At 40.8% G+C, this 13,118-nt stretch overlaps 2 protein-coding genes and 1 pseudogene across 2 annotated transcripts in view; 1 reads left to right on the top strand and 2 right to left on the bottom strand.

The window, feature by feature from the left end:
- LOC128687012 (mucosa-associated lymphoid tissue lymphoma translocation protein 1) overlaps positions 1-13,118 on the bottom strand; it is a 574,887-nt gene that overhangs the window by 54,528 nt on the left and 507,241 nt on the right. The gene's annotated exons all lie outside the window — the stretch shown is intronic.
- Positions 1,123-3,935, top strand: LOC128686802 (uncharacterized). Its single transcript, XM_053773899.2, has 5 exons — positions 1,123-1,261; positions 2,714-2,811; positions 2,957-3,077; positions 3,217-3,303; positions 3,505-3,935. Exons 2-5 carry the CDS (start codon positions 2,720-2,722, stop codon positions 3,622-3,624), a joined length of 420 nt encoding a protein of 139 aa, XP_053629874.1. The 5' UTR covers positions 1,123-1,261; positions 2,714-2,719; the 3' UTR covers positions 3,625-3,935.
- On the bottom strand, positions 5,487-11,863 carry LOC128687014 (uncharacterized; annotated as a pseudogene).

Raw genomic sequence — 13,118 nt, forward strand, 5'->3', positions numbered from 1 at the left:
TACTACTACTACTACTACTACTACTACTACCACCACTAGTGAACATCGAAATGTTACCTCACTAGTATTGCACCTCACTCAGAGCCTTTATATTCCCTCTGTGTCCATGTATTGTTTGTAATGGCTTGATAAAGCTCCTGGAGAGCGAAACGTTGCCACAATAAATGTCACATTAGTTGCACTTGTGTCCTTTTACTTTACATAACAGTTAGGCAACTTTATTCCGAAACGTTTCGCCTACACAGTAGACTTCTTCAGTCGAATACAGAAAGTAGGCAGGAACAGTAGAGATGTGAAGACGATGTAATCAGTCCATCACCCTTGAAGTCGTAGAATTTGAGGTTGTCAGTCCCTCGGCCTGGAGAAGTTCAGTTCCATAGTCAGGAACTATCAGATAGATTGAGATTAAGACACATGTGCAACATCTGGGTATCTTTATTGTAGACGTTTCGCCATCCAGTGGCTTTATCAATACAAATTCTAGGACATAACTTGAAGACAGTAGAACTATGTACTTGTCGGTATTATATACCATTCGTACACAACTATCAGATAGTCAGGAACTATCAGATAGTCAGGAACTATCTGATAGTTCCTGACTATCAGATAGTTCCTGACTATGGAACTGAACTTCTCCAGGCCGAGGGACTGACAACCTCAAATTCTACGACTTCAAGGGTGATGGACTGATTACATCGTCTTCACATCTCTACTGTTCCTGCCTACTTTCTGTATTCGACTGAAGAAGCCTACTGTGTAGGCGAAACGTTTCGGAATAAAGTTGCCTAACTGTTGCCTATGTGTCTTACCTACCAATCGAGTTTGTGTTCTTGAGCTCTTGTGTTCTTATGTAGGTTAAAAAATTAGTTTAATACATGTATCAGTGACGTCAGACTACGTCATGTAGGAGTCATCTCTTTCTAAGAACAACACAACATTTACCGCCAAATTGTATCCTAAATTAAAATGTAAATATTTTTAAGAAACACATTTAAAAATGCAAATATAATTTAACTTTGTACTTACATTTTTATTAACGTTTCAATAATTTCTTTGAAGGTAGGAGAGTATAACATGATTATAATCACCAACGCTAATATAAGTGAGCGCTAACTTGTGAGAGGCGGGTGAGTAGTGATGGCGGCTATATAAGACCCAGACAAGAGTGGTTTAGTTCACAGTAACACCAGAGCTCAGGGCATAAATACCCACCTCGCAGCAACCTCATCATCTATTATAACAAATTTATTTGTTCGTTTCGGTGAGTTATGGAAAATATTTCTTATTATTTACGTTTCGATCTTGTTTCTTGCCGCTCAACACCCTTTATGACGGATTCTACATCTAAACTTCTCTCTCTTTTGTTATCTAATCTCATTCTCATGGCGGTGCATGACCTATGTAGGATTTAGCTCTTCCATCATGAATGTATCAGCCTAATTATTATTTTTGTTGGGGGTGGGGGGGGTTAGGCTACTCAGTATTTGGTTTTCTAGTAATGTATTCAGGTTTTTGTTTGTATTTTAATAACTTTTATACGCTGTCAAGATTTTATATATCTTTAACTGATATAAATTTTATAGTTGTTATATTTAGATCAAATGGATATCTGTTTATTGGTATTATATTTCCTCGTGTTTTCTACAATAGTTTCCTGCCCTTGTTATAGTAGTTTCTCTTATTTTTTTGTTTAAGGAATTTTAGCTAGGACCAAAAACATCTCATGTGGGTAACAACTATGACCCTTTGGAACGCCACACGTGATGAATCCTTATTTAATAATGAATATAAAAGTTAAGACACATGTTGAGAGGCAGACACATCATGCTTGGTCACAGTGGAAGTAGAACATCCTAGCGGGACCACTGACCGTCTGTCTTCCTCCCTCCCGTTATCTCATGCACACCACACAACTGTTCTTTAGTATTATTAGGCGTGGAGGTTAGGTAAAATAAGGTATATCACGAGACAGGACATGTGTTTTCTCTTAGTCGTAGGATGACCCACAGCAGGAGCTTTTGGTCATCAGACCGAGGCCTTCCACTGGCTTACCGGTCAACCCCTTTAAAATTTATCTGAAGATGGGTGGGCAGGTGGGGGACTGTGTGTGTGGACGACATACTTTTTCAACCTTGGCCGTGAACTTCCTTCAGGGTCTGGTTGACCTTGATCCACCAGCAGGCCTGGTCACAGACCGGACCGCGGGGGCATTGATCTCCGAAACCCTCTCCAGGTATACAGAGTACCTGACGGCTTGACTGGGGCCATATAGGGTACATATACTGAGGGTGTCGAACCAGGTAAGAACCAGAAATAATGTATTTAAGTTGGATAAATTTAGATTTAGAAAGGACATAGGCAAGTACTGGTTTTCTAACAGTTGTAGATGCGTGGAACAGTCTTCCCAGTAGGGTGATAGAGGCTAGGACCTTGGGTAGCTTTAAGAAGAGACTGGACAGATATATGAGTGGGAGGGGCTGGGTTTGATTGGTGTCATTGGGTACGGGAGTTATTTCTTGGGTAGCTTTAGGTAGAGGTCGTTTTGATAAGGACCTGCCTCGCATGGGCCAGTAGGCCTTCTGCAGTGTTCCTACATTCTTATGTTATGTTCTTAAAGTCTGTTTTATTAAACCAAACTTCAGTATGCCGTAGTAGCAGGTTTACAGTACACGTGCAGTGAGGCAGATGTTAATGAACCTGTTTTTCCCCACAGGTAAAGATGCGTCTGATGTGGATAGTTGGAGTTGTGGTGCTGGCACTGGCACTGGCCTCCGCCACGCCTCTAGACTCTACTAACCCAGAACAAGAAACGTGAGTGCATACATTATATTCTTGTACTATCATGAAATCTTTTAATGTATTGTGTAGATTCTAACAATTTTATCTGTTTTCCTGGTTCAGCATATCTTTTATTACTGTAATATCATGTTCTTAATTTATGATGGGTTTATTTCAGTACTACAGGATCGAAGACTTTTCATGCAATAAGGGCGTTCTTCAGGCCCATGACTGATTACTTGTTTAAGAAGCTTCCGTCCAAGACTCCTTCAGACGTCGCTACAGATGTACAGGAAAAGGTAGTTTCCTTGATTATATTTTCATAATGTATGAAATACTACGAGTTTAATTCTTGCTACATATTACAACCTGTATTTTGCAATGAACTGAATGTATTCGTGCTAATATAGTGGTTGTTTAAACGTTGTAATGTTACAGGTGACGGATGTGAGACAGTGGGCTGAAGAAAACCAAATGATACAAAGCCTCGTCAGTTCTCTGGCACCAGTCAAGTCCTGGATCAAGGTACGTCTCTTATCCCTTGCTAATATATGCTGCTGGCTAAAATGTAATAAATATTGACAAAATAAATCTGAAGATTACTGTATAGTAGCTTGCCGTTTGTTTCGTATTACAGTGCTAAACAATTTCCACATATCAAAATTTACCTTCGTGAATTAATGTTTTGATTAGTAAGATTATAACAATAAATGTTGCCAATTTCAGGAGAGAGCCAACGCTCTGCAGGACAAGACCTTCAGAGACATGTACAATGACGTGAAGGAACGTGTCAGTGACCTGGACCAGAAGATTGGAGCATGGATTGAGCAACATAACAAGCAATAAGAGGCTGGTTGTCGCTCTCCCACACATCATTCACAGCCTAATATCTTCACTTGCCCATCACTTCATGTATATTCATTATATTTATATGAAACCCTAAACCCCTACTATAATCTGGCTGCTATGGTAACTCCATGCAACCACACCGTTACCAGACAGTATTAACTTCTGAAGCCATTAATTTTGGATCTCAGGGTTTGTGTATAAACCACATTCATGTATGTATTTTCTTCCTACATTGTCTCTCACGTATTTATATTATAAACCTGGGAAGATGTGATCTGTCACTTGGAAATAAATCACAGTTAACTTAATTATGTCTTCATTGCCCTGGTTATCTAAATATTTTTTAATATTTTTACTGTGCGAAATTAGTTACACGTTGATGGGACTGCATGAGGGTTCTTTGTTGGTGAGAGGCTCTTGATCCAAGAACCTGGGCTTGAACATTAAAAAGGTATAAAATACCGACAGATTGTTAGGTAAGACATATGCAACAGTTAGGTATCTTTATTTCGAAACGTTTCGCCTACACAGTAGGCTTCTTCAGTCGAGTACATAAAAGTTAAGACACATGTGCAACATCTGGATATCTTTATTGTAGACGTTTCGCCATCCAGTGGCTTTATCAATACAGATTCTAGGACATAATAGGAAGACAGTAGAACTATATACAAAAGATGAGGTAATCAGTCCCTCGGCCTTGGAGTTAGTGTTCACAGCATCGTGGAGGAGAGTCTGGAGCAAAGGCAAGAAGACTGGCGTTTTTATAGGCGTCAGTGGATGGGACGGGCAGCAGACGAGGGCAGTCACTGGTAGGCGGGATTCCCCAGTGGAAGTAGGTCCTTCCCAAAGAGATGGGTTAGTTGCAGCAGCCGTGAAGAAGGTCTTGTAGATGTCCTCTGAACCAAGATTCCATGAAATCTTGGTTCAGAGGACATCTACAAGACCTTCACGGCTGCTGCAACTAACCCATCTCTTTGGGAAGGACCTACTTCCACTGGGGAATCCCGCCTACCAGTGACTGCCCTCGTCTGCTGCCCGTCCCATCCACTGACGCCTATAAAAACGCCAGTCTTCTTGCCTTTGCTCCAGACTCTCCTCCACCACGATGCTGTGAACACTAACTCCAAGGCCGAGGGACTGATTACCTCATCTTTTGTATATAGTTCTACTGTCTTCCTATTATGTCCTAGAATCTGTATTGATAAAGCCACTGGATGGCGAAACGTCTACAATAAAGATATCCAGATGTTGCACATGTGTCTTAACTTTCATATTGTCGGTATTTTATACCTTTCTTGCACAACGAGTACAGAAAAGTTGATAGAAGCAGAAGATACTTGAAGACGATGTAATCAGTCCATCACCCTTAAAGTTTTGAGGTGGTCAGTCCCTCAGTCTGGAGAAGAGCATTGTTCCAAAGTTTGAAACAATATTGTTTCATCCCTCAGGCGGTGTATGACCCCTACGGCATTAGAGCTTCCCCCTCTCCTCCATCCTTTAGGAAATGCATAAATATTATTACTGTAATTTTGGATACCTCTATAAATAAATTTAATTGGTCCTTGGATGAAATGAATTTACGCTAAGGAAAGCTGAGGAATAATCCTTTGTTACAACACTTTTTGACCCGAACGGGGTGGAGATATTTTTTTCTGAATATTTTGATAATAATGTGAAGAGGCCCCTCAGATTTAAAGCATTTGCAATAGATTAAAGTCTAAAGAGCTGAATGCATCTTTCTTGAACTGAATCGACTGCTTGGCAATGTTAGATTGGGTCCTTCTCTAAAAAATATGTAATCTACATCTTGTGCCACTAGTTTATAGTCTTTATTCTTCTTAAAGTTCTCAAATTCTCGCTCATAAAGTTGAGGATCTACAATCTCCACTACGAGGACTCTTGAGTGTGTCCCATGGAACATTCTGCAGGACACGTTTTTCTAATCCCTCGATGTCTAGTGATAGTAACTCTATCGTCGACACGTTAAGCGCCAATAGTCTCCAGAGGGAAACACTGTGCGTTATAATATGATTTATCTGACAGTTTAAACACATAATCGTACGCATGTGTCTCTAGATTAACTCCCAGTAAAATGTGAAGCCCCGATAAATGTCAATGCATTTTCCCAAGAATTAATTTTCCCTATGTTCTTTTTGCTATGAGACCAACACTGACTCCACGGGGAATGGCTCGGGTGAGAGGCAGGTATTGAAGGTCCAGACTTTGCGTTGTTTACTGAGCAACCTGTGATAACTGAGCGGGTTGGGCTCCACCAGAAGACCCGTCCAGCCAAGTTCCTAGAGTGTATTGGAGCCTCGCTCACCATCCAGGGCTCCAGCCTCTACGAAGAAACCGTCTCGTTGACCTTTAAACACCTTTCTAATATTTTTATGGATGAAATCCCTAGTTCCGAGATGTTTGGCTAAATTATAAAAGGTATCCGTGGAGAGGTTGTAGGGCAGAGTGGAGGGAGGGTTAAGGAAGGCACTTCTGAGGAGATTAACCACTCCTGGGTGACTGGAAGCTAAGGGTCCACGCGCACGATTTCTGATCTCATCTTGGTGGTCCCCTCAAGGAAGGTTCCTTGATGTTGGTGAGGGGCTCTTGATTTAGGGAATTGGATCTGTGCTCCAGTTCCCCGAATTAAGCCTGAATGCCTTCCACATCCCCCCCCAGGCGCTGTATAATCCTCCGGGTTTAGCGCTTCCCCCTTGATTATAATAATAATAATAAACACAATCTGGAAAGAATAAAATACAGCAAGATCAGCGTATACATTGTATTAAAGAAACCCATGTACAACGTTAGGGAACTGTAAGAAAACGGTTCACCCTGCAAGGGCTTTATCAATCCAAGCTGAATGATCCATATGGGTTTTGTGTTTCTTATAAACAATTTTAACAATAAAAAAAAACATCTAACGTTAGACAAGGGTTATCCACAGCTTTCATGGAAGAACATTAAGCATAATCTACATAAACGACATAGATGAGGGCATAAAGAGCGACATCGGCAAGTTTGCCGATGACACCAAAATAGGCCGTCGAATTCATTCTGACGAGGACATTCGAGCACTCCAGGAAGATTTGAATAGACTGATGCAGTGGTCGGAGAAGTGGCAGATGCAGTTTAATATAGACAAATGCAAAGTTCTAAATATTGAGACACTTATGCAGCATATGGAAATCTTTATTCAGGAAACGTTTCGCCACACAGTGGCTTCATCAGTCCAATACAAAGAGGAAGGCGTAAGGAGAGGAGGAGAATGAGGTAATCAGTCCCTCAACCTGGAGTCGATGTGTTCAGTCCATCAATCTTGTAGAATGTATTGTATTGGATGTATTTGTATTGGACTGATGAAGCCACTGTGTGGCGAAACGTTTCCTGAATAAAGATTTCCATATGCTGCATAAGTGTCTCAATCTTTAACTTGTCGGTTTTTCAAACCATTCATCACAACTGTCAGACACTGCAGCATCATGGGATCTTGTTACAAAGAATTCTTCAACACTTGTTCAACCTTTGGACGAAGACCTACTTCGACTAGTGGATGGTACCACTATGACCCCGCCTCCATCTGCTTCACGTCACTTCACTACAGTATATAAGCCACGTCTACGGCCCTATGCTGTACATTCTACAAGATTGATGGACTGAACACATCGACTCCAGGTTGAGGGACTGATTACCTCATTCTCCTCCTCTCCTTACGCCTTCCTCTTTGTATTGGACTGATGAAGCCACTGTGTGGCGAAACGTTTCCTGAATAAAGATTTCCATATGCTGCATAAGTGTCTCAATCTTTAACTTGTCGGTTTTTCAAACCATTCATCACAAAGTTCTAAATGTTGGACAGGACAATAACCATGCCACATATAAACTAAATAATGTAGATCTTAATATTACGGATTGCGAAAAAGATTTAGGAGTTCTGGTTAGCAGTAATCTGAAACCAAGACAACAGTGCATAAGTGTTCGCAATAAAGCTAATAGAATCCTTGGCTTCATATCAAGAAGCATAAATAATAGGAGTCCTCAGGTTGTTCTTCAACTCTATACATCCTTGGTTAGGCCTCATTTAGATTATGCTGCACAGTTTTGGTCACCGTATTACAGAATGGATATAAATTCTCTGGAAAATGTACAAAGGAGGATGACAAAGTTGATCCCATGTATCAGAAACCTTCCCTATGAGGATAGACTAAGGGCCCTGAAACTGCACTCTCTAGAAAGACGTAGAATTAGGGGGGATATGATTGAGGTGTATAAATGGAAGACAGGAATAAATAAAGGGGATGTAAATAGTGTGCTGAAAATATCTAGCCTAGACAGGACTCGCAGCAATGGTTTTAAGTTGGAAAAATTCAGATTCAGGAAGGATATAGGAAAGTACTGGTTTGGTAATAGAGTTGTGGATGAGTGGAACAAACTCCCAAATACCGTTATAGAGGCCAGAACGTTGTGTAGCTTTAAAAATAGGTTGGATAAATACATGAGTAGATGTGGGTGGGTGTGAGTTAGACCTGATAGCTTGTGCTACCAGGTCGGTTGCCGTGTTCCTCCCTTAAGTCAATGTGACCTGACCTGACTAGGTTGGGTGCATTGGCTTAAGCCGGTAGGAGACTTGGACCTGCCTTGCATGGGCCAGTAGGCCTTCTGCAGTGTTCCTTCGTTCTTATGTTCTTATGTTCTTATAACAGCAGTCTGCTGTTACATTACTCTGTGATAACTACAGTATGTTTCCCAGTTATATTCCATAATTTGTTACTCGAAGCTATGACAAATAGGTAAGTACACACGGAAAGTAGAAACAGGCAGCACTAAACTATACATCTGTGTCGCTGACATGTATATTATGTAAAGTTATGGAGATTATCAGAAGAGTGGTGGAATACCTAGAAACGGGCTAATTCATAACAATCAGCATGACTTCAGTAGAGGGAAATAAGAACATAAGAACATAAGAACATAAGAACGAAGGAACACTGCAGAAGGCCTACTGGCCCATGCGAGGCAGGTCCAAGTCTCCTACCGGCTTAAGCCAATGCACCCAACCTAGTCAGGTCAGGTCACATTGACTTAAGGGAGGAACACGGCAACCGACCTGGTAGCACAAGCTATCAGGTCTAACTCACACCCACCCACATCTACTCATGTATTTATCCAACCTATTTTTAAAGCTACACAACGTTCTGGCCTCTATAACGGTACTTGGGAGTTTGTTCCACTCATCCACAACTCTATTACCAAACCAGTACTTTCCTATATCCCTCCTGAATCTGAATTTTTCCAACTTAAAACCATTGCTGCGAGTCCTGTCTAGGCTAGATATTTTCAGCACACTATTTATATCCCCTTTATTTATTCCTGTCTTCCATTTATACACCTCAATCATATCCCCCCTAATTCTGCGTCTTTCTAGAGAGTGCAGTTTCAGGGCCCTTAGTCTATCCTCATAGGGAAGGTTTCTGATACATGGGATCATCTTTGTCATCCTCCTTTGTACATTTTCCAGAGAATTTATATCCATTCTGTAATACGGTGACCAAAACTGTGCAGCATAATCTAAATGAGGCCTAACCAAGGATGTATAGAGTTGAAGAACAACCTGAGGACTCCTATTATTTATGCTTCTTGATATGAAGCCAAGGATTCTATTAGCTTTATTGCGAACACTTATGCACTGTTGTCTTGGTTTCAGATTACTGCTAACCAGAACTCCTAAATCTTTTTCGCAATCCGTAATATTAAGATCTACATTATTTAGTTTATATGTGGCATGGTTATTGTCCTGTCCAACATTTAGAACTTTGCATTTGTCTATATTAAACTGCATCTGCCACTTCTCCGACCACTGCATCAGTCTATTCAAATCTTCCTGGAGTGCTCGAATGTCCTCGTCAGAATGAATTCGACGGCCTATTTTGGTGTCATCGGCAAACTTGCCGATGTCGCTCTTTATGCCCTCATCTATGTCGTTTATGTAGATTGTGAACAGCAGGGGGCCCAACACTGACCCCTGTGGAACACCGCTCGTGACGCTTCCCCACTCTGATTTCTCCCCATTTATGCAAACTCTCTGCTGCCTATTTGTCAACCATGCCTCTATCCAGGAAAAAATTTCTCCTCCTATTCCATGTGCTTTAATTTTCCTCAATAGTCTCTGATGTGGGACCCTGTCAAAAGCCTTACTGAAGTCCATATACACAATATCATATTCATTACCATGATCTACCTCCTCAAATACCTTAGTGAAAAAAGTTAATAAATTCGTAAGGCAGGAACGCCCCTTTGTAAAACCATGCTGAGATTCGTTGATTAATTTATGCTTTTCAAGGTGGCTACGAACTGCCTCGGCAATTATTGATTCCATAAATTTTCCCACTATGGAGGTTAGGCTTATTGGTCTATAGTTCGAAGCTAAGGACCTGTCACCTGTTTTGAAAATAGGTATCACATTTGCCATTTTCCACTTTTCTGGCACCATGCCAGTTTGTAGTGATATGTTGAAAAGATTAGCCAAAGGTGTGCTAAGCTCCTCTTTACATTCCTTTAGAACCCTTGCATACAGTTCATCAGGGCCTGGGGATTTGTTAGGTTTTAATTTATCTATTTGCCTAAGGACCATGTCACTTGTGACCCTAATAGTGCACAGTTTATTATCGTCCTGTTCTACATAATTTATCATTACTGGAATATCGCTGGTATCCTCCTGTGTAAAAACTGAGAGGAAGTATGTGTTAAAAATTCTACACATTTCCTTATCACTGTCAGTGAGCTGACCCGAGGAACTTTTGAGTGGGCCTATCTTGTCCCTGATCTTACTTCTGTATACCTGAAAGAATCCTTTTGGGTTAGTCTTCGATTCTCTTGCAACTTTAACCTCATAATCTCTATTTGCTTTTCTAATTCCCTTTCTTATTTCTCTCTTTAACTGAATATATCGATTTCTTAATTGCCCCTCTCCTCTTTTGATTTGCCTATATATGCCTGCATTACAAACCTACTGGAGTTCTACGATAAGATAACAGAAGAGAGGAGAAGAAGGATGGGTTGACTGCATCTTCTTGGACTATAAGAAGGCTTGCGATATAGTACCACACAAGACACTGGTTGAAAGGCAGGTAGAGTATTGCAGTGGATTAGGGAATAACTGACAGGAAGGAAACATAATGTGTTAGTACGTGACAAGGTGTTAGAGTGGGTTCGTGTGTCGAGTGGGGTTTCACAAGGGTCAGTCCTAGGTCCGGTGTTGTTCCTAGTATATGTGATTGACATGACAGAAGGGATAGATTCAGAGGTGTCCCTGTTCGCAGATGATGTGAAGCTAATGAGATTACAAGTGAACGAGGATCAGGGAAGCCTACAAAGAGATCTGGACAGGCTGCAATCCTGGTTCGATAAATAATTCCTGGAGTTTAACCCCAGCAAGTGCAAAGTGATGAAGTTTGAGGAAGGACAAAGAAGACCGCGGACGGAGTAGAACCTAGGAGGTCAAAGGCTGCAAAACTCACTCAAGAAAAAAGGATCTTTGGGTGAGCATCATACTGAGCACATCTCCTGAGGCGCACATCAACCAAGTAACTGCTGCAGCATATTGGCGCCTGTCAAACCTAAGAGTAGCGTTTCGATATCTAAGCATTGGAGTACGCAGCGCCAGTATGGAGCCCACACCTGGTCAAACACGTCATGAAATTAGAAAAAAAGTGTAAAGGTTTGCAACAAGAATAGTCCCAGAGCTAAGGGGCATGCCCCAAAAGGAGAGATTAAGGGAAATAAAGGGGGGATATGATAACGACATATAAAATACTGAGAGAAATTGACAAGGTGGATAGGGACAGAATGTTTCAGAGATGTGACACAGCTGGAAGTTGAAAACTCAAATGAGTCACATTGATGTTAAGAAGTATTTCTTCAGTCACAGAGTTGTCAGAAAGTGGAATAAGCTGGAGAGTAATGTAGTAGAGGCAAAATCCATACATAGTACTTTAAGATGTATGAAAAAGCTCTAAGAGTGGAGAGATTGGACCTAGTAGCGATCAGCAAAGAGAAAGGGCCAGGAGCTGCGAATTGATCCCTGCAAACACAAATAGATGAACACACTTTAAAACTCCCGAATCATTACTTAATGGGTTCCTAAGATGATTCTAGATACTGGCTCAAATAACTTACCCAGAGCACAAGAACAAGGAGAGTGAGTGAAGTCACTCGCGTCAAACACTCTGCGAATGATCATATTGAAATTGACTCTTTGAATCTCTCTAAGCACACACTTGGTATCTGTTACATTGACAACTATTTATTCTATTTTTTCTTGGCGTAGTTAACTCTTTAAAAAGATACTTTTACGGAATACTGTTGGCCAACAGTGACAGACTCGAGTAGTGAAGACTGTTTTACCTAGAGTAAGTGAGCCACGTATCTTAGCAATATCAATCAATTTCTATTATATTTTCCTGGTCTTTTTTTTTTTTTTGTATTCGTAGAATTATTTGCCCAATTCCTTTTGCACTTCCCTTGCCTGTTTATGGTCTCACTAACTCAATGATAGCGGGTATAGCTTAGGACTCAGGTTCGACTTCCGAGTGGGTCAAGATGGTAGAACGTTCAGCTTATAACTGAAAGAATGTTAATTTTAGTCTCACAAACGCCAAGACGTATGGAAAGTGCCTTACACCTCCTACCAATCTTCACCTATCAGGAAAAAAATATGGGTGAATCCTGGCGAGGAGGAAGCAGGATACTCCGAAGTGGACAATTATTGACAGATATAGCAGAATTATCAACTTATAGAGAAAGATGAACTTGTGTATTAACCAGTAGAAGAGAGAACCCAGTCCACCAAGTGAGTTATAACCTTAATAACGTTTAACTTTGCACTAGGATTTGACGGTTATGGTGACTATAATATGGAGCAGAGACACATGGAACACCGTGGATGTGCTTTAAAGGGAAACTTTCGCTCAGTACAAGCTTTGTCAGTCCTACGATAAGATAACTATATGGTTATAATTGTAACCATAATTTTTAAGAGGGTGGACCGGTAAGCCAGTTGAAGGCCTCGGTCAAATGACCAGAAGCTCCAACGGTAAGTCATCATATGACTGATACCCGCATCAGGAAACACTTGTCCTGTTTCTTGAGGAACCTTATCCAACCTAAGTCCTACGATGGCGAACACTTGCCCTTAATTAAATATCCTATGTGGAATATGCGGTAGTGACATACCTATTACTTGTACGATAATAATACCACTAATAATAAATAATGATGTCACAGTGTTGTATTTACAAGAAACGTCATTATCTAAGATGACAGCGACACACTGCTCTTGACCACGAGGGTTAAATCGTATAACTTTACATAATATAGACAGAATATCTGAAAGCAATCATTCAATAATTGCTGGAGATTTCAACATCATTTTCATTGAAGCGGAACACCCCAGCTGGTTTCCTAACATGCATAACAGCTTACTAGTACTATTACTG

Source organism: Cherax quadricarinatus, chromosome 7 (assembly GCF_038502225.1).
Source record: "Cherax quadricarinatus isolate ZL_2023a chromosome 7, ASM3850222v1, whole genome shotgun sequence".
NCBI lineage: Eukaryota > Metazoa > Arthropoda > Malacostraca > Decapoda > Parastacidae > Cherax > Cherax quadricarinatus.

Coding starts and splice junctions, on each gene's coding strand:
- LOC128686802 (XM_053773899.2), top strand. CDS start 2,720: ATGCGTCTGATGTGGATAGTTGGAGTTGTGGTGCTGGCACTGGCACTG. Junction 2,812..2,956: donor ACTAACCCAGAACAAGAAAC/GTGAGTGCATAC, acceptor GGTTTATTTCAG/TACTACAGGATCGAAGACTT. Junction 3,078..3,216: donor CTACAGATGTACAGGAAAAG/GTAGTTTCCTTG, acceptor GTAATGTTACAG/GTGACGGATGTGAGACAGTG.